The sequence below is a fragment of the Leucoraja erinacea genome, chromosome 3 (genome assembly GCF_028641065.1).
Source record: "Leucoraja erinacea ecotype New England chromosome 3, Leri_hhj_1, whole genome shotgun sequence".
In the NCBI taxonomy this organism is placed as follows: domain Eukaryota; kingdom Metazoa; phylum Chordata; class Chondrichthyes; order Rajiformes; family Rajidae; genus Leucoraja; species Leucoraja erinaceus.
Window position 1 is genome coordinate 22637663 of NC_073379.1, and position 27864 is coordinate 22665526.

The window sequence follows — 27864 nt, forward strand, 5'->3', positions numbered from 1 at the left end:
ATTGTGCCAAAAAATCAATGTCCAATGTAGGCAGAGTAACCAAAGTATGTTTAGTGGTTGGATGGAGACACAAAGAACTGCAGATGCTGTTTTACAAAAACGTCACTTAGTATGAAGAAGTATCCTGACCCGAAACGTCACCTTTGCATGTTCTCCAGAAATGCTGAGTTACTCCAGCACTGTGTATCTGTTTTATGTTTATTTGTTAAATGTATCAGGTCAAAGATCTTTCATTAACGGCTAAGGATATTGGATTAAATCAATGTTGGTAGGCATTAATGATTATGAATATTATGGATAAGCTGTCAAGAGGAATCAGTTATGTTATTAAACATTAATATTTTGGGTTGTGAATTGCTTGAAGTTAATGGTTAGTTTTAGACACAAGGAATTGCAGATGCTAGTTCCCAAAAAATGATACAAAGTGCTGAAATAACTCAACGTGTTAGACTGAAGAAAAGTCCCAACCCAAAACGTTATCTATCCATATTCTCCAGAATTGTTGCGTGAGCTGGTGAGTTACTCCAGAACTTTGTGCCTTTGGCCTTTATACTAGATGTTAGTTTTAGTTGCTTGAAGTCTCAGTTATCTGTTATTTGCTTACTTGTGCTGTATTTTTAAGATTGGAAATCTGCTGGAAGAACCTAACTGATCAGGCAGTATCTGTGGAGTGAAATGAACAGTGACATTTTGATGTAAATCTTTCATCTGGGCTGAAAGATTGGAGTAAAAGTATCCAGTACAAAAGGGCAAAAGCTACCAAGTAATAGGATGATCCAGCATCTGCAGCCTCTTATAGATGTATTTAAATATTTATCCTAAGTCACAGCATTGGAAACAGGCCCTTCAGCCCACCTTGTACATGCTGACTGTTGGTTAGGAAAGATTTGGAGGAAATTGGGTCAGGTGCGGGAAAATGGGACTAGCTTAGTTGGGTATCTTGGTCGACATTGACAAGTTGGACCAAAGGGCCTGTTTCCCTGCTGTATTACACTTTGGCTCTATGACCTTACAATAATGAATGTCAAGAGGGTGTTACCTCACAATGACGCACAGTCTTGAGGGTTTTGTGCAGCACCCAACATATCACAAAGCTGATGGAAATGCAGACAGAGCAATGCAACAATGTTGTCAGTGTGTAAAAGGTTCTGGCTGACAATCTGAACTCGTGGTCTGAATAGGCAATAGGTGCAGGAGTAAGCCATTCGGCCCTTCGAGCCAGCACCGCCATTCACTTTGATCTCGGCTAATCATCCACATTCAGAACCCCATTCCTGCCCTCTCACCATATCCCCTGACTCCGCTATCTTTAAGAGCTCTATCTAACACACATCTCTGAAGTGCCACTCTAGAGACGTGAGCACTTAATCCAGGTTGAGGGGGGGTACTTGCATTCGGAACTGTTGTCTATAGATTAAGATCTTTACCTGAGGCACGATCTATCCTTACAGGAGTATAATGCGTCGCTATCTAAAGAAGAGCAAACATGTTATTCCTGTTGTGCTTGGCTTGTATTTCTCTCTCAAAGAGCCTCTATAAAATTATTGCTGTGTTTCTGCTTTGTTGCTATTTCTGCAAGTTTGCTGTATGGAAATTGGCCACTGTCGTTTCCATGATACATCAGTGACAGGGGAAATACTTCATTGGTTTTAAAGTGACTCGTGGATCTCTAAGATTGTTAAAGGCACAATTTTCATTCATGGAGTCACAGCGCAGAAACAGGCCTTTTAACCCCACTCATCTATGCTGACCAAGATGCCTAAGCTGGTCCCACCTTCCCACGTTTGGTCCATATTCTTCTAAATCTTTTCTATCCATGTACCTGTCCAAGTGTATTTTAAAAGTTGTTATAGTACCTGCCTCAACTACCTCCTCTGGCAGCTCCTTCCATATACCCACCACTGTGTGGAAATAGTTGTCCCTCAGGCGGCTATTAAATCTTGCCCCTCTCACCTTAAACCTATGCCCTATAATTCTTAATTCCCCCACAATGGTTCAAAGGCTCCATGTGTTCACCCTTATTCCCACATGGTTTTCTGAAAGTTTCCTGAAATTTATTTTCTTTACTAATGAATATTTATGCTAAAACGTACTGCTTAAACAATAACAAGGGAACTAAATAGCCTACAAAATCTCTTCCATTTGTCTGTTTTTTATAATAAGATGCCTATTGCTCAAATAGTTGTACAGGTTCATTCATTAAATCTCATGCGGTGTTGTAGCTACATTCTTAAAGTTTGGAGGAGAAACTGTGCAGTGTATTGCTGTTCCTTCACTTAGTGACAGCCCTCAAAAGAACTTAATGTCATGCATGGATTCCGTAAACTTCTGTAAGAGACTGACATGGAATGCTATCTTGATCCATATATCTAAAAATAAACAAAGCATGATAGCTTACAAGCAGTATCTGATCTTTTAACAGTTCAGCACCGATCCCAGGGACAACAATGCTCTTGGCAAATTGCCTTTATTCTTCTTCTTATCTAGATCTTCTTTGGGAACTTGGTTATCTCTGTAATTTAGTGTTTGCACTGCCCACATTAACTATGTATGCATCATGCACTATTGTAATGGAGGTGTTCGATATCATGAGGGTTTTAACAATAAACAGGGAGAAAACTGATTCCCAAGGTCAGTTGCCAAAGGACAGAGATTTAATGTAATTGGCATAAGAGTCAGAGGTGTTATGAATTAAGAGGTTAGCGGAAGCAGATTCAGTAATGCCTTTCGAAAGTGAAGTAGTGAAGCACACTGAGGTCAAAAAAATTATGGGGCTTTGGGGGAAAAAGCGCAGGGGAAAATGTGACTAATTGGAAAATCTACCCAATGCAACATGTGCATAATGGAACAAAAGACCTGTATTGAACAGAGATTCAACAGAGATTCAACAATGATTCAACAGAGGTTGGTAGAATAAACTATGGTTTTAACATGCCAAATCATTAATTGTTGCCTATGATTCAAAGGATCGTTGAAGCTACCTACAATTTAAACTTTTAGTGCGACTGTAATCGTTAAAGGCCGTTTCCATGTCACCCTAAGATAAACTGCATGTTCTGATGAGATCGCTCAGAGCATGAAAGTTCTTTAGTGCCTTCAAACAAAACAAAAGTCTTGTATTGATATGGACCTTAGAAACCCTGAAATTACTTTAAAATTGACGGTTCATTTAGATTGTTGTCACTTTTGTAATGATGAATAAAACACAGTGAATTCGCACATTGCAAACAAACAACAATGAGTGCATGATTAGATCTGTTTTGTTGATGGATACAAGGAACTGCAGATGCTGGTTTACAAAAAAAGACACAAAGTGCTGGAGTAACTCAGCAGTCAGGCAGCATCTCTGAAGATGGATGACATGTAAGAAGGAACTGCAGATGCAGGTTTATACCGAAGATAGACACAACAAGCTGGAGTAACTCAGTGGCCTGCCCTTCTTTGGGTCGGGACCCTTCTTCAGGCTCTCTTCTTCAGATTATCTGCTTACCAACCCCCCCCCCCCCCTCACCTGTTTTCTTATTATTTGCCAGGCTTTGTCCTGCCCCTCCTATCCCTTCCCCTTTTCCAACTTTCTTCCCCCCTCCCCCTGCCTACATTCAGTCTTGTTGGCTGACACACTGAGTTATTCCAGCACTTTACGTATTTTACCATTTTATTGATGCTGGTTGCATGATTAATATAGGCCAATAAATAAGAGAGAGTTTCTCTTCAACTAATGTCTTCAGCTTTTTAAACTGAGGTAAATATATCTCCTTGGCCGATGTCACTAGCATTGCCGAAAAGCAGATTAATTATCAAACAATTGGTATTGAATCGTGAAGCATGTTAAATAACTTTCATGATCGGATAAACAAGTCTTTTTTAAAATATTTTATTTTATTAGAAGTAAGTACAATCAAAGCGCCTAATATATATTTTCATAATACATTTTATGTACAGCTTTTTATTTTTTTTTGTTATAATAAAGAAAGATAAGAATAAGAAAAATAAATTAGATAGTAAAGGATAGAAAGACGTGAGATATATTGTGCGTGAAGAAAAAGAAAAAAGACGAATGAGTGAAGAAAGTTGAAGAAAAGAAAATAAGAAAAAGAGAATAAGACATAAAGAAAAGAAGTAAGGAGATCATTGTTTATAATCTTGACCAACCCTCGTCCAGTCCTGAAACAGTTGGCTTTTACAATTGTGTTGCACCATATGATTCCAAAAAGACGACAAATGGAGACCAACGTTATGAATTGGTTTGATTTATCCATTAGGAGGAATCGCATTTCCTCAAGATGTTCGGTGTCAAACATGCTTGCAATCCACATTTTAAGCATTGGTATTGGTGTATTTTTCCAAAATTTAAGTATTATTTTTTTTGCTATTATTAAACCATAATTAAAAAATAAATTTTGAGATGTGTTCAATTTATTCCCATCTTCCATTACGCCAAATATAATCATTTCAGTATTAGGTTACATTCTTATCTTAAATAATTTTGTAAATATTTCAAAAATATCACTCCAAAATCTATGAAGTTTTATGCAGGAAACAAAAGAGTGTGTTATAGTTGCATTTTGGGATAAACATTTATCACAAATGGGGGATATATTTGGATAAAATTTGTTCAATCTTGTTTTTGAATAATATAATCTATGTAAAATTTTAAATTGAATTAGATTATCTTACATTAATCAAACATTTGTGAATATAAATTACTTTTCCCATGTAACCTTCATAATTTTTATCATTAGTTCCCGTTCCCACTCTTCTCTAAGTACCTCTGTCGATGGTAGGTCTATATTTAAAATACTATTATGTAAATATGATATTAATTTTTGTGAGTCAGCTTTAATATTCATTGCTTCCAATAATTCAGGAATTATTTTTTGATATCCTTGTATGTATTTTTTCATGAAATCGCAAATCTGAACATATTTAAAATATTGGTTGTTTTTCAATTTAAATTTAAATTGTAATTGTTGGAATGATAGTAGGTTTCCCATTTCGTACATATCCCCGATCCTTCTAATTCCGAGACTTTCCGATTGGTTATATGTTTTATCAATAAAAGATGGTTTAAATAAAGGGTTATTCGCTATTGGCATTAACAATGATAAATTTATTAATTTTAAAGATAATTTTATTTGTTTCCAAATTCTTATTGTATCATATATAATTGGGTACTTCTTATATATTGTGTTGTTCAGTTTTTTCGGGGAGAAGAGGATCGTTCCTATATTGCAAGGAAAACAATCCTCTTTCTCCATTTTTATCCATTCTGTCTGTTGGGTAGAACTATCCAGCCAATAAATTATATTCTTAATATGCACTGCCCAGCAATAATACATAAAATTCGGGAGTGAGAGTCCCCCGACATCTTTTGGTTTACATAAGTGTTTTTTTGTAATTCTATGTGATCTATAGTCCCAAATAAAATTAGTAATATTAGAGTCTAATTTTTCTTTTAAAAGTATTTTGGTATATATACCGGTATAGACTGAAATAGGTATAGTAATTGTGGTAGGAAGATCATTTTTATTGCATTTATTCTACCTAATAATGATAAAGGAAGTGTTTTCCAAAATGTAATCAGCGTATTAAGTTTATTTAATAAAGGTATAAAATTAGCGTTGAATAATGCTTTATATTTTCTAGTAATCTGAATACCCAAGTATTTAAATTTTTCTGTTGCGATTTTAAAGGGGAACTTCAGTAAGTGTGTAGGTTCTTGAGGTTTTAACGTCATGATTTCACTTTTATTCCAGTTTATTCTATATCCAGAAAAAGACCCGAATTCCTCTATTAAATTTAATAAATTTGGTATGCTCGTTTGTGACTTTGTAATATATAAAAGTATATCGTCTGCATATAATGAAATTTTATTCTTTGAGTCCCTAGTATTATAGCCCTGAATATTCGGATGAATTCTTATATTTTCAGCCAGAGGTTCTATCATAAGGGCAAATAGCAGGGGTGATAACGCACATCCCTGCCTATTACCCCTTGATAATTGAAATTTTTGAGATAACATGTTGTTAGTTAAAATTCTTGCCATCGGTTTATCATACAATAATTTTACCCATGTAATAAAATTCTCTCCCATATTAAATTTTTGCGGTACTTTATATAAGTACTGCCACTCTACCTGATCAAATGCTTTCTCTGCGTCCAAATAAATAATTGATATATCTTCTTCCTCTACTTTATGTGAGTACATTATATTAAACAGGCGTCTCAAATTATTAAATGAGTATCTTTTGGGTATAAACCCCGTTTGATCAGGGTTTATCAATTTACTAATATATTTGCTTAATCTTCTTGCTTAAATTTTCTGGTCTGTATTTAAAAGTGATATAGCTCTATATGAGCCCAGATCTTCTAAATCTTAATATTTTTTTGGAATAAGCGTAATAGTTGATTCTGCTAGTGTTTCAGGTAGTTTGTTTTCTTTAAAAACGGGGGAATATAAATTAAATAATAAGGGGTCATTATCTCATGGAATTTTTTATAAAATTCATTACTAAAACCAACTGGTCTTACCATTTTTCAACGATTTTATTGTTCCACCTATTTCTTTGATTGTAATTTGAGCTCCAGGTTCCTCTTGTTCCAAAAGGTCCACAAGTCTTTTTAAACATCAGTTTGCACATAAAGTACTATGAGTTTCTAAAATATCTTATGTTTGTTGCTATGTAGAAATAAAGAACTGCAGATGCTGGTTTATACCAAAGATGGACAGCATCTTTGGAGAACAATGGGTAGATGATATTACAGTTCGGAACCTTCTTCAGAATGAAAGACGTTTCAGTCTGAAGAAGGGTCGCGATCCGAAACTTCACCATCCATGTTCTCCAGAAATGCTGCCTGACCCGCCAAGTTACTCCAGCACTTTGTGTCTGTCTCATGTATGTTCCGGTTGGCTTGCATGTTGTTGGATCCTGCTCCTCCGCATAGAATGTGCTCCTCCTCACGTACATTTCCTCCCTCACCTAACAGGTCCTCTCTGTTGAAGATGTCACGTTACACACGCCTCTTGACAAACATTGTACGCTTGCTGGACCAGTTTGATCCTGAAAATAACAGCCCAGATCATTTTGTAAGCGATGCAGCTAAAGATTATAAGGTGAGGGAAATGCTGCATTTAATTCATCAAAGCATGTATCCATACGATAAATTAAACAATTTAGAAAGATTCTGTAGAGCTTCCTTTTGTTGTTCACCAAATATTATATAGGCCAGACACAAAGTGCTGTAATAATTCAGTGGGTCAGGCAGCAGTGTGGATTGGAATTGGCAAGTGACATTTTGGGTCAGGGCCCTTCTTCAGACTCAGATAATATAGGAACTTTAATAGCTACTGGCTTTCATCTTTAACTAAACTTTCATCCCCAAAAGATTATGAGATAGTGGAGGTTTTCTTACACATTTCACTTAAAATCAAAAAAAGAAATTACAGATGCTGGAAATCTGAAATAAAAACAAAAAATGTCAGAAACATTTAGCAGAACAGGCAACATCGATGGAAAGTTAATATCGATAGAAAGTTAACATTTCAGGTCTGGGAGCCTTCATCAGACCCTTCTTTCTAACAAAGGCTCTAACAAACATTAACTCTGTTTCTCTTGAAGAGTCAAAATTGTATTACTGACATAGGCACTGACAATGGAACAGTTACATTCTTACTTGCAGCAGCATAAGAGGCCTGTAAACGCAATATGCATAAATCTATATTACTAAAAGTCTGATCTTGACCGCTTTTGGCTCGCTGTGCTGTGATTTCCGAGAGAACGCCGCCAACTATGGCTGTCATTTTTGGCCACCTCGCTCAGAGCCCCCCTCCGCCTTCCGGGCCCGGAGGATTTTTCCCATCGATGAAAAATCAAAGAGATATTAATGTTTTTTTAAAAATTGCCTTTCTCTTTGCTGCCCCTGCTGGTGGGAGGGGGGAGGGACTATAAAACCCGGATGTGCTGTGCCTCTGCAAGATGGAGCAAGCCAGAGGGTCACGTCTTTCTGAGCTCTGAATAACACTGAACACAAGTCTACTCAACTGTGAGTCCCCTTAATGTGGGTTGAAAATGAAAATATGGTTGGTTTGAAGTGAAAAGGCACTGCCTGCAAATGGTGGTTGGGTGCTTTGATTTGAAGTTAAAAGGCACTACAGCAAATGGTGGTTTGGGTGCTTTGGGTTGAAGTTAAAAGGCACTACTGCAAATGGTGGTTTGGGTGCTTTGGGTACCTTCCTGTTTGCACTGTATATTGATTTTAGATAAAACGCTACAACGGCTGTGATTTTTGGCCATCTTACTCAGTCCCCATCCGCTCAGCAGGTGCAGAGGATTCTTCCCATCAATGAAAAATAAAAGTGTTATTAGTGTTTAAAAAATGTTGAGAATCTCTCTGCTGTCAATCACACCATGAAGGGCACACCTTTTCCTGTGGGAGGGGTAGGGGTTATTAAACCCGGAAGTGTGGGTGTGGGGCAGTCTCTGCATGATGGGGGAGGGAGAGGTCACAACTCTGTCTGAGCTGTGAATCAACTGAACACACTGAATGTCTGCTGAACTGTGAGTTTGGTGTTTTGTGTGGTTTTATGGTGGTTTCACCCTGCTTGAAATTGTATGAAACTGCATTTGAATGTGGTGGCCTTGCACCCTGCATGAAATGGTATGAAACTGCATTTGAATGTGGTGGCGTTGAACCCTGCATGAAATGGTATGAAACTGCACTTGAATATGGTGGCCTTGCACCCTGCTTGAAGTGTTATGAAACTGCACTTGAATTTGGTGGCCTTGCACCCTGCTTGAAGTGGTTGGAAACTGCACTTGAATTTGGTGGCCTTGCACCCTGCTTGAAGTTGTTGGAAACTGCACTTGAATTTGGTGGCCTTGCACCCTGCTTGAAATGGAATTTCAAGGAATAGCCATGAGTCAACTGCCAGCCCACCAGCTGTGAGTGAGCTGCCAGCACATCAGGCTTGAGGGACTGAGCTGTCACCCCAAGAACCCATACCAGCGCTCCAGAAAGCCCCCCCACTGGCCACCAATATTGGAATTGGTGGAGAGGTGGAATATTGCGTCGGGGGACCAGCCCTCCCGTGTGAACATGGCCACTTAGTCTAGTAATATATATAACAAACAAAAATTCAGTCTATTAATAACCACAATACCTGTACAAGAGAGAGTTAGATTCAGATCTTAGGATAAAGGAATCGTGATATATCGGGAAAAAGCAGGAACGGGGTACTGATTTTAGATGATCAGCCATGATCATATTGAATGGCAGTACTGGCTCAAAGGGCCGAATGGCCTACTCCTGCACATATTTTTCCTATGTTTCTATGTCACTACAAAATGCCCAAATTACCCAAATGCCGCTTTATCTGCTTAGCGTTTCCAACATTTTCTGCCTTTTCCAGCGGCTGTAGTTTTATTTTGACTTTGTTTTCATCTAAACATCTCCAAATATAATGGCTGAAGAAAGATAGAATTTAAACTGGACCTTCAGCCGTTTATAATAGATTGGGCAGCATCTGCAGTGACAGATGCCGGGATACGGGGTCAGGTCTATGACGTTCAACAGATTTGTAACATTTGTGCTTTGAGTAATAGCTTTTCTGCAAACAGTTGATCACTTCCAGTGAATAGGATTAGAGCAAGCAAATTAAATTCGAACACGTGAACTAGATCTGACTCGGCAAACGACATCAATGCAAATAAACACATAAGTGTATAGACTCTGGAGAAACAACAACTCGGCTCCAGTCAAGCCACTCAATTGAGCATGAAGCATTGGAGGAACTCACCAAGTCACGCAGCATCTCTGGAGAATATGGATAGGTGACGTTTTGGGTTGGAACCCTTCTTCAGACCTGAAATGTCATCTGTCCAAGTTTTCCAGATGCCGCCTGACCCACTTTGTTTTGTTTAGTTTAGAGATACAGCGTGTAAACAGGCCCTTCGGCCCAACATATCAACACCAACTATTGATCACACCCACTAATTCTGTTATCTCACGTGCATCCTGCACACAAGGGGCTATTAACCAGACAGCACCCGTAGTCAGGAATGAACTGCTGTGAGGCAGCAGCTCTACCGCTTTGTCCTTTTAATGTAAACCAACATTTGCTGATTGACAAACCACCCAAGAGATTGTTCTCCTGATTCCTGAGTAGATAATTTGCATGTCATTCCCTTGCCTAAATAAAGGTCCCAATAGACCCTAGATTCTAAAAGTTATTTAGTCCAACAATTTTATGGTAATATTAAATTGATTTTCCCCAACGCTTTAGTAAATTCTTGCCTATGTGGTGTTGAGATCAAGTGGGGACAGGTTTGGATATCATGCCTGCAGCAGATTAATATCACTTACTGTGGAAAGTTATAAATGGAAAAATCATTATAAAAGATATTAAAATACTTGCCTCACCATAGCCCAAGCAAGAATCAATGCCTCCATGGGATTTAAAAAAAAAAAGTAATCTTTGTTGTTTTTCAATGAAGTATGCAGAGTATGATTACTGAAAACATTGAGGGTGGCATGGTGGCACATCTGGCAAAGCTGCTGCCTCACAGCCCCAGAATGAGCACAGTATTTTCCCGGGGTTGGGGATTCAACAATGAAGCAAGGGCAAGGTGAGAAGCGAAAGGTTTAGTAGGAACCTGAGAGCAACATTGTCACTCAGATGGTGGTGGACAAACAGATAATCGAGGCAGGTACAATAGCAGCATTTAATAGACATTTGGACAGGTACACGGATAAGGTTTAGAGAGATAGGAGTCAAAGGCAGGCAAATAGGACATTTAGATTGGGCACCTTGGTCAGTGTGGATGATTTGTGTAAAAGGGACAGTCTCCGTATACTCTGACTGCAGGTAATTAAAATGACTTTCACAAACTTCTTATGAAGGCACTATTCTTTTAATGTCACCATCCCCAATAACTTTCTATTTGCTCCTTGTAATTTCAAATTGCATCAATAATTTTTAATAAGCTTCATTTTCCCAGATGAGGAAATCCCAGGATATTCTTCACTAAAATAAAAAAAAAGATGTGAATATAAATTGAGTGTAGTTTTTAGATACAGCATGAAATAGGCCCTTCAGCCCACCGAGTCCACACCAACCATCGATCAGCCATTCACACTAGTTCTATGTTATTCCCAGTTTCTCATCCACTCCTGACATACTTGGGGTAATTTTTCAGTCCAATTTACCAGAGTCTACATACCTGCACGCCTCTACACACCCACAGAGCACCCAGAGAAAACCCATGCGGTCGCAGGGAGAACGTACAAACTCTGCACAGACTGCACCCGAGGTCAACATCGAACCCGGATCTCTGGCGCTGTGAGGCTGTGGCTCTACCAGCTGCGTTTCTGTGCCTCTCATATTTAGTGAACAAAGAAAGGAAATTCAGAACTTGGAAATCAATTAACATTCATTAACTGTTTCTGAAGTTAGCTGAATCTGCCGCAGATTTTGCTGTCTGATAACCTCTAACCGAGTAGCGATTTTAATGTGTAAAGCATTTAGATGAAACATTCTTATTTGTGGAGAGTATCTTGCTGAGGAAACAAATGAGTTTTCAAATGAGTTCCCCACACAGCAGAACGGTTCAGAGTGAAGTTAATCGGTTTTTCACTGGTCCCTGAATTGTAATTCTGCAAACTCAAGGAAGCTGTTTTGGATGAGCAAATCTGATTGAGCAATATTTAATGTCTCATCCAGCCCCTCCAGTCCTGTGCTAATCTTGCACTGACGTAGTAGCGGAGATTCACAGGATGATGACAGATGAAGAGGTCATTCACCCCTTCTTTGGAACTTTTTAGATGGATGAACTGACCAGCCTTGCCCCACGCCTGTACCATCAACATACAATTGCTTTGTAAATTACTCCAGGAATAGATCTAAGTCTTGACAGGACACCAGCAGAATTGTGGGGAAAAGTTGTAAATAGCCCAGTATTCTGCCAGTTTCCCTGTGAATTTACATCAGATTTGGAGAACTTTTGTATAAATAGATGGAAATTGGGGGGGGGACTTTAGACTTTCAACCTTAGATATATAAAGATACAGCGCTGAAACAGGCCATTCAGACCACCAAGTCCGTGTCAACCAGCAATCGCCCCGTACACTAACACTATCCTACATACTAGGACATTTTACAATTTTACCGAAGCCAATTAACCTAGAAACCTGCCCGTGTTTAGAGTGTGGGAGGAAACCGAAGAAAACCCATGTGGTCACAGGGAGAATGTACAAACTCTGTACAGACAGCACCCTTAGTCAGGATAGATCCCGGGTCTCTGGTGCTGTAAGGCAGCAGCTCTACCGCTGTGACACCATGCCGCTCCACCACTATTACCACCGTGTAAATCAAAATAAGTTTGGATACATACAATGAATAGTTTTAAATATCCAAGGCAGAAAAAATGGAACCTTTCATACCTTCAGGATATACTAGCCATCAACATTGCTTTATCATTGTTGAAATGCAGAGTAAATCAGCAGTTATTTTCCATGCATCAAGAGCCTATGAAAACATTTATGATTAACTCATTCGTTTTTAATTGTTGATTCAGTAATAAATATTGGCCAGATACTAGAATGAACATCTCTAAAGTTTTCCAAATAGTTCCACGTACTCCCAACACTCATGGGGCAATTTTACGAGACTAATTAACCTACAAACCTGCACATGTTTGGGATATAGGAGGAAACCAGAGCACCCGGAGGAAACCCACATGGTCACTGGTATAACATACAAACGCAACAAAGACACCTGAGATCAGGATCGAACCCGGGTCTCTGACGTTGTGAGAGTTATGGACCAAATGCAGGCAAATGGAACTAGCTCGGGAAGGCAGCTTGGTTGGCTTGAACGAATGTGGGCGAAGGGCCTGGTTTCTTACTACACACATCTATGACCTGATTTAGAGGCGAGTGTGCTTTCAACGGACCCCCAGTGTAATTAATGCTCTGTCAAAACTGTGCAACTGCGATACCCCAAACAACCTGATGAGGGTGGATCATCACAGCTGCCAAGTTGATAGTCCAAAGCTGACCGATATGACTAGGTGCATCATGTCCATCCAGCCCATGTAGATATGTGCACACTAGGCACCACTGTGGCCCAACCTGGAATAGAAGAAGGTGCATGGTAACCTGCAATCATCTACTCTATCCCGTTGCTAGTCCAGGAAGATCACTAAGTATAGGCCTTCGACATGTGGGTTAAACACCCTTCTTACTCTCAGCCCAAAGCAGTACAAGGCAGAGAAAAAAAAGGATGAGTTAAAATTGATGCAGCTCTCCCTAAAGTAGATGATGGTCAATTAGCCCAAGACACAGAAGGTATGTAGTCAGAACCAGTGGCCTCAATTCTGAGTAATTGGCTGGAAGTCAAAGACTTTCTTTCGCAGTTCCAATTTACACAGGCCATTAACTCCACGCAATTCAATTGAGAACGTGACTAATGATGTGCCTTCATGGAGCTATTGATTCTGCCAAGTCTGTATTTACGGAGCGCGTCTCTTGCACTGAAAGCCACGGTGCTTTTATTTAAAATTCAGCTCCTGCTCCATTTAAGGCAAGGTTATTGTGCAGGATAACTTTTATCGTCAGTTGTGATTTGTTGGCAGACAGAAGATGAAGTTGAGCAGACGTTCCTGGTGGAAGTCCTGTCAGGCTGTTTATATTACAGACCACTGCTCAATGTGATAGTGAATGGATTTTACGTCCGAGATGGAAAGACCTTCCTGCGGTTGGACTGGAATCTATATGCAGGTAAGTGATGGTACAGTAGCAGTATATCCAACTTTGTTATTTGCCTTTGTCTTGCCTCCAGGAAAAGATGTTGGAGACTAAATTGAATTACCCTGGGAAATGGGATTGGAATGAGCGCACTCATTGATTGCAGTGGTGGTCGCAAACCAATTTTGTGTTGTCTTCTCATTGTAAAGGTTTCTGCTTGCAGCAGGGCTCACCACAGTATTGACTGGTTGCACACATCATCAGGGGGGCTTTACTGTGACCAGACAGCGCCAGTTGAGCTTGCTTGAAACTCTTAAAAAGGTGCATTGAGGAAGGAGAACTTGTTAGCTGGTTCAATGGTTGTTTATTATCACATGTACCAAGGTACTGTGAAATACCTTTTTTCCATACAATTCAGTAAAGTGTACATAACTATAAATAAGCACAATCCAAGATTAAGTACATAAAAATAGTCCACTCAGACAATATACAAGAGCCACCACGTTTTGACTTCATTTTGCACAGGAGTAAACTGGTCTAATGTTTAGACTATAATCTAAGAAAACTGCACCTTTGCCAGAGTGAGGCCACATGCAAACTGGAGGAACAGCATTTCATATTCCAGCATTTCATACTTCTGCATTTCCCCTCCTCCAACATTTTCCGCACAATGTTCAAACTCCTTAGATCCATTGTTGTCCCACGCAGTATTATTCGTTACACTACTTCCCAGGTCATGGACAACAGCTAAGTCCTGAAGTAGGGTCTCAACCCAAAACGTCACCTATTCCTTTTCTCCAGACGTGCTAACTGACCCGCTGAGTTGGTCTATCATTTTGTGTCTATCTTTGGTTTAAACCAGCATCTGTAGTTCTTTCCTACACAGTTATTAATTGTCATATTCCCAGGGAGCAAAGCAATGAAATGTTACTTGATTCTGCTTTATGGGGAAACTAACAAAATAATACAACAAATAAATATACAATAAATATTAACACAATAAATCATCAGTTATACAGGTCCACCACCGATTTTCCGCCACCTCCTTTAATCCGGACAAAATTGTGAGAGCACACTTGAGAAATCCCCCAGAAGTTCCCCTGAAAATATGGCATCTAGGCCGGGTGAGGCTGCCGATCTTGACCTCATTGGGGCTTCCACGGCCGATCGGCGGGTCGAATTTGCCCCTTGCGGCCGGACGCTGGAGCTTCAGCACGGCCGGAGCCGGCAGATCCGTTACCATAGCTGACTCCCAAGGCTGACTTTGTGGGCCGGTATCTCAGCCTCATCCCCCCCCCCCCCCCCCCCCCCCCCCACCCCCCCCCTCCCCCTCCCCCCCCCCCCCCCCCCCCCCCCCCCACCCTCCACCACCACCATCCCCAAAGTTGTGACCTCCCCCCCCCTGGCAAGACAGAAAATCCAGCAACGCCTTGGAACCAAGGGTGCCGGAAAATCGGTGGTGGATCTGTACTAGGGAGCCAGACCACACCAAAGTGTGTTGTGCAATCTTGTACAAAGTCCATTGTAGTCTGGTTTGGATACTCGATTACCCTCAGGCACCTCCATCTCTTCCCCCACTGGCAACCTCTGTCAATCAGGGCTTGTACATAACTTTCAGCTGCTCCATCTCATCATCACATACTTAGCACTGCTACAAGTCTCACAACCACAATGACTATTTCAATTAAAAATTAAGCTACCTTTATCGACTATTTTCCCCCCATCATTATACCCAACGTTGGGGACACTTTGACTGAACTCTAGTCTAATCAAGTAGAAAGAAGGGTGCCGACCTGAAGTGTCGCCCATCTTTTTTCTCCAGGGATGCTGCCTGATGCAATGAGTTACTCCAGCACTTCGTGTCTACAGTCATACAGTCATACAGTGTGGAAACAGAACCTTTGGTCCAACTTGCCCACACCGGCCAACATGTCCCATCTACACTAGTTCCATCCACTTGCCTGTATTTGGCTCATATCTCTCACAACCTGTCCTATTCATGTACCTGTCTAATTTCATCTTAAACATTGTGATAGTCCATTCATCAACTACCTCCAGCAGCTCGTTCCATACAGCGACCATGCATTGTGTGAAAAAGTTCAGATAAAATCTTCGCCCCTTCAACTTAAACCTATGCCCTCTGGTTCTCGATTCCCCTATTCTGGGCAAGTGACTCTGTGCATCTACCTGATCTATTCCTCTCATGATTTTATACTCTTCTATAAGATCACCCCTCATCCTCCCTGCACTCCATGGCATAGAGTCCCAGCCTGCTCAACTTCTCCCTATAAATTTTCCCGAGTCCTGGCAACATCCCTAAAAATCTTCTCTGCACCTTTTCTACTTGACAGCATATTTTCTATAACATGATGCTTAGAACTGAACACCATACTGTAAATGCGGCCTCACCAGCATCTTATATAACTGCATTATGACCTCCCAACTTCTATACTCAATATAATTGATGAAGGCCAATGTACCAAAAGCCTATTTGACCACCCCCATCTACATGTGACACCACTTTCAAGGAACTATGTACCTGCAACCCAAGACCTCTCTGCTGTACAACACTTCCCAGAGCCCTGCCATTCACTGTGTAGGTCCTGTCCATGTTAGACTTTCCAAAATGCAATACCTCACATTTCTCCATATTAAATTCCATCAACCATTCCTCAGCTCTCCGATTGGCCAACCGATCTGAAGGTATGTCCTTTTATTCTGAGTCTGTACCCTTCGGTTCTAGACTTTCCCATTACTGGAAATATAAACATAGAAACATAGAAATTAGGTGCAGGAGTAGGCCATTCGGCCCTTCGACCCTGCACCGCCATTCAATATGATCATGGCTGATCATCCAACTCAGTATCCCGTACCTGCCTTCTCTCCATACCCTCTGATCCCCTTAGCCACAAGGGCCATATCTAACTCCCTCTTAAATATAGCCAATGAACTGGCCTCAACTACCCTCTGCGGCAGAGAGTTCCAGAGATTCACCACTCTCTGTGTGAACAAGGTTCTCCTCATCTCGGTTTTAAAGGATTTCCCCCTTATCCTTAAGCTGTGACCCCTTGTCCTGGACTTCCCCAACATCGGGAGCAATCTTCCTGCATCTAGCCTGTCCCACCCCTTAAGAAATTTGTAAGTTTCTATAAGATCCCCTCTCAATCTCCTAAATTCTAGAGAGTATAAACCAAGTCTATCCAGTCTTTCTTCATAAGACAGTCCTGACATCCCAGGAATCAGTCTGGTGAACCATCTCTGCACTCCCTCTATGGCAATAATGTCCTTCCTCAGATTTGGAGACCAAAACTGTATGCAATACTCCAGGTGTGGTCTCACCAAGACCCTGTACAACTGCAGTAGAACCTCCCTGCTCCTATACTCAAATCCTTTTGCTATGAAAGCTAACATACCATTCTCTTTCTTCACTGCTTGCTGCACCTGCATGCCTACTTTCAATGACTGGTGTACCATGACACCCAGGTCTCGCTGCATCTCCCCTTTTCCTGGTCGGCCACCATTTAGATAATAGTCTGCTTTCCTGTTTTTGCCACCAAAATGGATAACCTCACATTTATCCACATTATACTGCATCTGCCAAACATTTGCCCACTCACCCAGCCTATCCAAGTCACCTTGCAGTCTCCTAACATCCTCCTCACAGCTAACACTGCCCCCCAGCTTAGTGTCATCCGCAAACTTGAAATGTCCTTTCCAGATCCACTCTACTCAGCCATTTCATTATCTGGGCAACTGGCACAGAGGAACGCCATCATCTCCAGATACATCTGTACGCCACACACTCCTTGGAAGTATACCATCACTCTTCCACCATCCTGGAGCTCCTTATGGAAATACTTCCATCACAAAGACTGTAGGGATTCAGTTCATCACCTTCTCAAGGCCACTATGACTAGACATTAAGTCCAGTCCAAGCAAGCAACATGTATATCCCAAAAATGAATTCAAAATGATTGAGGTAACTAGCGCTTTGGGATTGCAGATGAACCATTCCTGATTAGTTTGACTCCACTCTTGTTGTTAGTTGTAAGATAACATTGTATTCCCTTTGCTCTCTTGCAGTTATATGCTATCTTGTGACTTTTCGACTGAAAGAACTGGGGCTGAAAGACTTCACCAAATTTATCAATTCCCAGGATAAGCACAAAATGCATAAAGTGAGGACAGTAAAGATTCATAATTGGAATTTTTATTCAAGATGTCAGATTGTTCAATAATTCCATATTCACTTTTCACAGTTCCTTAAATTCTTCTTTGATGCTGGGAACCTCAATACATGGATAAAGGATGAGTGGTGCCAATTATATGATGTGGCATATGTTACAGAGAAACTGATTGATCCTCTGCTGAGGTAAATCAAGTAAGATTTTTTCCGTTCATTTTCACAGTGTATCATTTCTTAACTGAATTGGATACTATCAATGAGACATAACACGTACCTAACCAGCACAACTGACAGAACACAAACTCTTTCACCAGTCATCCCAGTTCCTGAGTTAACTTTGCCCTATTTTATACCAGGTTTTGCTAAATTGAGAAGTTGGAACTTCAATGGGGTCTAAAGGGGAATTTTTTCACAGATTGGTTGGAGTCTGGAATGTCAACTCTGGGAAGGGGGTGGTGGCATCAGAGACTCTCACAACATTTAAGAAGCGTCTAATCAAGTATTTTGTTTAGTTTAGTTTAGAGACACAGCATAGAACTAGGCCCTTCGGCCCACTGAGTTCGTGCTGACCAATGATCCCTGTACACTAGTACTATCTTGGACACCGGGGACAACTTACAGATGCCAATTAACCTACAAACCTGCACGTCTTTGGAATTTGGGAGGAAACTGGATAAAATGGAGAAGACGCACTTGGTCACTGCGCAAACTCCATACAGACAGCACCCATTGTCAGGATTTAACCCGGGTCTCTGGTGCTGGGTGGCAGTGTGAACTGTGAGGAGGATGCTATGAGAATGCAGGGTGACTTGGACAGGTTGGGTGAGTGGGCAGATGCATGGCAGATACAGTTTAATGTGGATAAATGTGAGGTTATCCATTTCGGTAGCTGAAACAGAAAAGCAGATTTACTATCTAAATGGTGTCAAGTTGGGAAAAGGGGAAGTACAACGGGATCAGGAGGTCCTTGTTCATCGGTCAATGAAAGTAAGCATGCAGGTACAGCAGGCAGTGAAGAAAGCGAATGGCATGTTGGCCATTATAACAAGAGTAGTTGAGTATAGGAGCAAAGAGGTCCTTCTGCAGTTGTATAGGTCCCTAGTGAGACCTCACCTGGAGTATTGTGTGCAGTTTTGGACCCCTAATTTGAGGAAGGACATTCTTGCTATTGAGGGAGTGCAGCGTAGGTTTATAAGGTTAATTCCCGGGATGGCGGGAATGTCATATGCTGAGAGAATGGAGCGGGTGGGCTTGTATACTCTGGAGTTTAGAAGGATGAGAGGGATTCTTATTGAAACATTTAAGATTAGTAAGGGTTTGGACACGCTAGAGGCAGGAAACGTGTTTCCGATGTTGGGGGATTCCAGAACCAGGGGCTACAGTTTAAGAATAAGGGGTAAACCATTTAGAACATAGACGAGGAAACATTTTTTTCTGACAGAGTTGTGAGTCTATGGAATTCTCTGCCTCAGAGGGTGGCGGTGGTCTCTGGATATTTTCAAGAGAGAGCTAGATAGGGCTCTTAAAGATAGCAGAGTCAGGGGATATGGGGAGGACAGGAACGGGGTACTAATTGGAGATGATCAGCCATGATCACATTGAATGGCAGTGTTGGCTCGAAGGGCCGAATGACCTACTCCTGCACCTATTATCTATTGTCTATTGTCTATACTTCAAATGCGGCCTTATAAAGCCTCAACATTACATCCTTGTTTTTATATTCTAGTCCTCTCAAAATAAATGCTAGCATTGCTTTTGCATTCTTTACTTCGACTTGCAAATTAACTTTCTGGGAATTGTATCTGCTTGTTACAATGTGAAAGTTCCACTCATTGTTCACCATATTGCTCTCTGTTTGCTAAAGCTGGCAGCCAGATATCAAGGTCATCATTGAACATTTGGCCAATACGCTAGCCAACAAAGTCGTCCACAAAAAGGAGAGTCAACCAGTAACAGTGCCGAATGAATTCAACATCACCAAGCCTAAACCGCGATCCATTCCAATGCCTGAGGGAATTCTACAGGTGGAAGTACAGAGAAAGGTTTGTGTACCGGGTGTCCCTCCATCTCCACTGGTGTCCGTGAAGGAAATGAAAATATTGGGAGTTAAATAGTTATAGAGTTATACGGCACAGAAACAGGCCCTTCACCCCAACTCATCCATGCCGACCAAGACCAAGCTAATCCCATTTGCCTACATTTGGCCCATATCCTTCTAAACCTTTCCTATCCATGTACCTGCCCACATGTCTTTTCAATGCTGTTATTGTACCTGTCTCAACTACCTCCTCTAGTTGAGACGGGTACAATAACAGCATTGAAAGCATTAAGCTTGTTCACCACCTCCTGAATGAAAACGTTGCCCCTCGGGTTTCTATTAAATCTTGCCCATCTCACCATAAACTTATGTAACTGCAATCTTCTGTTTAATTTCTTGCCGGTTCTTGCCCTTTTCTGAAAATGCTGATCCTTTTTTGGGAGTTAAAGCTTAGTCACCAAAAGTACCTTCAATAAGTGGTTAATATTTATATCTGAATCTTCATAGCAATTGTTGGTAGACTTCTCAGTCACTGAGGAGCCCAATTCTGTGGTGATCTAGCCTAAATAGTACCCAAAACAGAGTTTTTCCACTGTATCTCGGTACACGTAATAAGCCAATACCAATACCAATTTTCCATGTCGCCCATGGAGAAAATTAAGGGATATGAAAAGTACATGGAACCCACCCAGAGGAACCCTATGTGGTCATGAAAAGAGGTGTAAAGTCCACACACAGCACTCGAAGTCAGGATTGAACCCAGATCTCTGGTGCTGAGAGGCAGTGGCTCGACCTGCTGTGCCACTGTGCTGAATAGGAAAGGAATATCTGGCCCAAATCTTCAGAAGCCACACAGTGCTGAAGCCACGCAGGTCTACCTGACCCTGTTGAACAAGTCATTTCCCAGATGTGTTGCAATAACCACCAAGAAGTCTTCAGTAATGGGTGGAAGAACTGTGAAAAATGTTTTAATAAGCTGGGCAGCGTTCTCCAGCTCGAAGGGAGATGCCTCAGAGGCAACATTGCAAAGATATACGAGACCCATAAAAGGTGCGGAAAACAAACTTTCAATCATATTGGACAAGTTGCCGCAGCAGGAAAAGGAGGTACAGATTTATGTTCACGAAGGGCAAAGCTAATGCGGAAGCTGGGCAATATTTCTTTGCATAGAAGGAACTTACAGTCAGTTTGAGGGCAGAAGATTAACCATCTGCTGGCCCTTATCATGGGAAGTTCAGTAAGACCGGCTTTCTGAAAAGATGTGATTAAACAGGATGAAAGGCATTCTTCATCAAAATGTATCTTATACTGTAATTCACACATCTGCTCCTATATGTGTCAGGGCTCCATGAATGAGATACAGCAAAGTACACTCATTACAGTTCAATTTTATTGAGGTCACAGCAGCTTTTTACAGGGTTAATAGAAGTCGGGACATGGAAGTGATTTATTTTTCCTTGTGCTTAGTCACACGGTGGGTAAGATTTTAAACTCGATCCCCAGGGAACAGTGGCAGGAAAATATCCAAATTAATTAAAATGTGAAAACAAGGAACTGCAGATGCTGGAATCTTGGGTACAACACAAAGTGCTGGAGTAATATCCAAGATGGTGCCCAAGCTAGGCGACACTGTGTGCTGGTCACTGAAGTACATCTGCAATCATGCATCACAATCGCTCCACTCTTATAAATCTCTACTCCAATAGCAGATCTGAACACTGTGGATGGCTCGAGTGTAATCATGTATTGTCTTTTCACTGACTGGTTAGCACACAACAAAAACTTTTCATTGTACCTCAGTACACGTGACAATAAACCAAACTAAACTGGTCAGGACATGGATAGGCTTTCTAATTACGTTTCCGGTCAGGACCCTCCTTCAGACTGATGGTGGTAGCGGAAGGATTGGTTCCAGGTATAGTGAGGTGTGGCTTCAATGTGTCAAGGCGATAATGTGTACACAAGCAGATCCATGAAAATGTCCCCAGTTTCCCTTGCAGCGATTAACAGTTCAGTGGTTCAATGGTACCTTATTATCTCAAATACCTAGACACAGTGAAATGTTTTGTTTTGCATAGATAGGGTAAATGCACAGTGTATTTTACCCAGAGTCGGGGAAACAAGAACCAGAGGACATCATTTTAAGGTGGGAAAGATTTAATATAAACCTGTATTTTGTATATGCCCATGCTGACCAAGATGCTCCTTCTACACTAATTCCACTTGCCTGTGTTTGGTCCATATCCCTCTAAAGCTTTCCTATTCATGTGCCTGTCTAAATGCCTTTTAAATGCTATTATATTACCTGCCTCAACTACCTCCCCTGGCAGCTCATTCCATATACCCACCGCCCTCTGTGTGAATAAGTTGCCCCTCGGATTAAAAACTCGGATTAAAAACTCTGTGCATTCATCTATATCTCATTATTCATTATACACCTTTATACGTGAGATCATCCCACATCTTCCTTTAGAAAACTTTAAAGTGCATAAACGGAACAAGATGGGAAAACCTATGCCTGTTAAAAGACTAAATAAGACTTGAAAATGGCAAACACACTTGTTCAAGGAAGGGTGTAAAGTCATTGCTCGTAATCTCTGGCCTGCCATTTTAACATTGTTGTCACTGGAAACTATAATCAAGAGTAATTTTACAGGCAAAAATGCATGAGTTTTCCCTGGGTGCTCCACCTTCCTCCCACACCACAAAGACATGCTGATCTGTATGTTAATTTGCCTCTATAAAATTGCCCCTCGTGTATATGGGCAGCACAGTGGCGCAGTAGTATAGTTGCCGCATCACAGTGCCAGAGACCAGGTTTGATCCTCAGTATGGATGGCTATCTGTGTGGGGTTTGTACATTTTCCCTGTGACAGCATGGGTTTTCTCGAAGAGCCCCAGTTTCCCCCCACACTCCAAAGACATATAAGCTTGTAGGTTAATTAACTTTGGTAAAATTGTAAATTGTCCCTGGTGTGTAGGATAGTGCTTCTGTAAGGGAATTGGTCGGCATGGACTCGGTGAGCTGAAGAGCCTGTTTCCCTGCTGCATTTCTCAAGTGTAGGGAATTGATGCATAAGTGGAATAGCATAAAAATAGTGATAGATGGTGGCCATGGACTCAGTAGGCTCTATCTAACTCTCTCTTATAAGCATCCAGAGAATCAGCCTCCACTGCCTTCTGAGGCAGAGAATTCCACAGATTCACAACTCTCTGGGTGAAAACGTTTTTCCTCATCTCTGTTCAAAATGACCTACCCCTTATTCATAAACTGTGGCCCCTGGTTCTGGACTCCCCTAACATCGGGAACATGTTTCCTGTCTCTAGCGTGTCCAATCCCTTAATAATCATATGTTTCAATAAGATCCTCTCTCATCCTTCTAAATTCCAGTGAATACAAGCCCAGCTGCTCCAGTCTTTCAACAGACAAATGGGATGAGCATGGATGGATTAAAAAGTTGGCTTGGGTGTCGTAGCAGAAGGACCTGCTTCTGTGCTGTACAAGTCTGACTCTAAAATATTGGAGTCGAGGGAAAGAATTTCTGAAATACACTCAGGAGAGTTTCACTGACAAGTACGTCCCAGGGAATTGATGCCACAGAATGAGAATGGCCTGGGAGGAAACCTGGATAAAACTAATTGTCCTATCACAAGGTATACAGTAGATTAGTCAAGAAGAAAGGCAAGTACAACATTCAAATCTCAAGAGGAATGAGGACAAATCTATTACAAGGGTAAAACAGAATCAGAGATAGCCAGGAGAAATTGCTTTGGAACAATTGCAGATCTCTGAAGAAAAGCATTAGTAACTAGCTGATGTGCACTGCAGCTCCCAGTCCCTATGTGTCAGATACCTTCTTTCCATTGGGTCAAGTCCCTGTGATAACCTGAGTGCCAAAGCCCTTCTTCCTTGAAGGATGTCGCCCATTAACATCTTCCAACTCAAATGACTCAGGAGTGTTTAATTAATAATAATAATAATAATACATTTTATTTATGGGCGCCTTTCAAGAGTCTCAAGGACACCTTACAAAAATTTAGCAGGTTGAGGAAAAACATGTAAGGGGAATGAAATAAATAGTAGAGACATGACTAGTACACAAAGTAAAGACAGAATTCAATAAAAACACAATATCACTGTATGTCATGTTGTTACTTGTGGGGCGGAGCATTAGGACCGTGAGCACAGGAAGGAGGGGCCCGTGGAAATGGGTCTTGAGGCAGGACCTTATATGTGACTGGGACTTGGAGAAGTTTGTCCCCAACTTACTTGCTTGCTTGCTTGCTTGCTTACTTACTCTATAAAATGTGTACTTGCAGCTGCAAAAACAATACTCATGTCATCATTTTTTTTAAATGAATAACCCCAATACTAAATCTCAAAATCCTGAGTACAACCAGAGACAGTTCATGATTTAGTTAGTGTTGTGTAGTGTTCAAGGACCTCATAGTTTTTCGGAAGAAACACAGCGTCAATGAAACATTTAGACAGATGAGATTAAGTTTAGACTAGAGGGATACAGGCAGGTGGGACTAGCGTAGATGGGGCATTTTAGTTGGAGTGGGCAAGTTGGGTCGAATGGGCGGTTTCCAATCAGTATGACCCTATGATCCTAAACTATTCTTGAATCTGGTGGTCACGGTTTTCAGATTCCTATGCGTTCTTCCTGATGGCAGGAGTGAAATGAGAGCTTAGCCAGGGTGGCCATAGGTCTTTGGTGATGCTGGCTGCCTTTTTGAGGAAGCATCTCCTATTGATACCTTCATAATGGGGAAGTCTTCTTCTTCTTCTTCTTGCGAATGAAACATAAACCAAAGGAATAGTTAGATCTAAGCTGGGTGTTGAGCATCCAGGTTGTTGTCTCTCCGTCAATGTCTGCCAGGCCCTGAGCTCCATTTGGTGGGTGGTAGAGTGGGCACCCTGAGATGACATGGTTGGCTGTCTGTTGTTCTTCTCCACATTCACATTCAGGCTGGGCTCTGGCGGTATCCCCATCTCCACATAGTGGCATTGAAACGCCCAACTCCAGTACGAAGTCTGTTGAGCTTCACCCATGCTCCTGTGGGGAGGTCAGACCCTGGACAGCTTTTATCTGGTGAAGAGATGTAGCTGTGTAATGGAGATGAGGTTGCCTTCCACTCCTGTGACCACTTGGTGGCTATCCAGTGTGCCTTTGCCTCAGTTGGCTAGATGTATGCTCGGAGTTGTTTTCCATGTGGAGCAAAGGGGTAACGGGACTTCAGTCGGGGTGACCTCTTATCTCTGTTGATAAGTCATTACCCAAGATGGACCAGGCAATGTCCACCTCAGGGCTGGAGTGGGGAGTCCAGTCATCCATGCCCCTGAAGTCCTGTCGAAGGAGAGTAGAGTTTGCTATGCATATGTTAAATGCTATTGCATAGCCGTATGTCAAGTTATTTTCTTTGTGAAAAAATAAAAAGTCAGCTTGACATATAATTGTTTGAAATTGCTCTAATTTCCTTGTCGAGTTCTGACATGATCTGCGGCTAGAATTTATCACCCTCTTTCCAGAATTGTGAGTTACATGGGAATTATATTAGAATTACAGTACAACAGCCGGCAGTTTGTTTTCGTTCCACAAATGCCTCCTCCATTCTTGGAACATAATTCCACTGGCAGGGAAGATAAATGTATGGGTCAGAAATACGATAATTCCAGTGAGGAGTTCTGGAGAAATTATTTCACCCAGTCAGTGGCTAAACTCTGGAACACACTGCCATGGGAAGTAGCTGAAACAAATGTCACAGGGAGAAACGATCAGATAAAGTGAGAAGACATTTCTAAGGTGCCTTTCGTTGATAGACCAAAGCGGCCTTTCGTGTCGGGGACCGGGAACTGGACGAGAGCTACAACAGCGGTGCAGTGCTGAATTCACCGCGGAGCGGGCGATGCCTACCTGGATCGCCGTTTGGAGCTCCGGAGCGTTGGCCCGCTGCTCCAACATCGTGGAGCTGTGGCTTGGGAGAGCTTCCAATGCGGGCAGCGCTGACTGTCATCGCAGAGTCCTGGGGCCCTTTGCCGAGGCCACCAGCGCTGCCTGCGGACTTTTGTGAGTAGCGGACTCCAGTAGGAGGTGACCGACTCTGATATCCAAACCGCTGAGGATGCCCCCCAGCCCCGACGTCGGACTTGCATCACCCCGGCGAGCGGGCCTGAACAGCGGGCCGCCCGTAGCGGCGACTGCAGAGGGCTCGGGAGGCCCCGACCACGGGTGAACATTGGGGAACATTAGAGGAAGATGACTGACTTTGGTGCCTTCCCTCACAGTGAAAACTTTGATTCTGCTGTGTGGGGATGTTTTTATGTTGAACTCTATCGTGTGGTGTGTTCTTTATTGTTATTGGATGGCTGTATGGTAATCACATTTCACTGTGCCATCTGGCACATGTGACAAATAAATATATCTTGTATCTTGTATCTTGCATTTCACAGCTAGAAGTATTTTTTGAAGGAAAGTTACTGTTATAATGTAAGGATAGAAAGAAGTCCATGTGTGTACTAAACCAGTGTAATAATTGACATTAAGGGGTAGCTAGATGAATATGACAAGGAGGTGGCACAGTGGTGCAGCTGGTAGAGCTGCTGCCGCACAGCGCCAGAGACCCAGTTTCAATTCTGGCCTGAAGTGCAGAGTATTTTATATCTCAAGTATTTGAAGTTTTCATGTTCTCCCTGTGACCACGTGGGTTTTCTCCGGGTGCTCCGATTCCCTCCCACATTCCACAGACGTGTAGGTTAATTTGCTTGTTTAAATTGCCCTTAGTGTGTAAGATGGGATAGTGCGAGTGATCGTTGGTCAGTGTGGACTCTGTGAACCGAAAAGCCCGTTTCCACGCTGTCATCAAAAAAAAAATTTGGATTGGTTTATCTGCTGCAAATACTTTGCAATATTTGCCAAAACCAAATGAGCTAATAGATTTCCATTGTAATCCTTGTTGCTTGCCTTGGCTGGAGTCTCACTGTTGTTTTCTTCCTGTGATTCAGATTCCCAGCAGCACGTACACTCCTCCGAAAGAGAAAGAGATGCTGAAAGAAATCAAGAAGAAGAACCACCTGTTAGCCGAGGTTGGATGATCATTTACTTTGTCTCACTGATTGTTTCCAGTAGTGTGAAAGTCCAGGACCAGAGATCAAATCCTCAGAATAAAAGAGAATAGAGATGAAGAGGAATATCTTTAGCCAGAGGGAGGTGAATTTGAGGAGTTAATTGCCATAGACAGCGGTGGATGCCAAGTCATTGGATATTTTAAAAACTGAGATTGATAGGTTCTTGATGAGTAAGGGCGTCATAGATTTTGGGGAGAGGCAGGAGAAAGAGGTTGAGAGGGAAAAAACAGATCAGCCACGATCGAATGGTGGCACAGATTCGATGGGCTGAATGGCCTAATTCTGCTCCTATGACTTATTCCTCTTTCTCCTTCCTTTGCTGAAGGCATCACCTGATTGCCGGGTTATGCAGACCAGGTAGAGCAGAGAACACCAGAAATAATCTGCAGTGGAGTTTAGGGGATCATCAGTGGACGATGACAAAAGGTCATCGACCTGAAACATTAACTCTTTCTGTGATTCAATGATACTTTAATGTCTCGTGTACCTATGTACTGTGATATTCTTTGTTTTGCATACAATCTTGTAAAATCGTATAATAGATAATCTCAATCGCAGATAAGTAGAAAAGTGCAACAATTGTACTGTGAGAATAGTAAACTTCACTGAGGCATAATGCAAAGAGTCACCATGTTTCTGGCGCCAACTTTTTCCCTTCAAGTTTCAAAGTTCTTAATCCCACAGAGACTTATCTTGGATTTAAAGTCCCATTGTCCTGGTGGCGGCTGGTGTTCCCGGGTTTGATCTGGCCTGGCGATGCTGTGGGTG

The 27864-nt window shown here is 41.7% G+C and overlaps 1 protein-coding gene across 2 annotated transcripts in view; it reads left to right on the forward strand.

Moving 5' to 3' along the window:
* cfap99 (cilia and flagella associated protein 99) overlaps window positions 1-27864 on the forward strand; it is an 88013-nt gene that overhangs the window by 2259 nt on the left and 57890 nt on the right. For both annotated transcript variants that reach the window (XM_055632266.1, XM_055632267.1), the window contains exons 2-7: window positions 6988-7114; window positions 13632-13776; window positions 17827-17921; window positions 18003-18115; window positions 19794-19971; window positions 26974-27054. In XM_055632266.1, the coding sequence (XP_055488241.1) occupies window positions 6988-7114; window positions 13632-13776; window positions 17827-17921; window positions 18003-18115; window positions 19794-19971; window positions 26974-27054 (739 nt within the window). The remainder of the gene's footprint in view (window positions 1-6987; window positions 7115-13631; window positions 13777-17826; window positions 17922-18002; window positions 18116-19793; window positions 19972-26973; window positions 27055-27864) is intronic.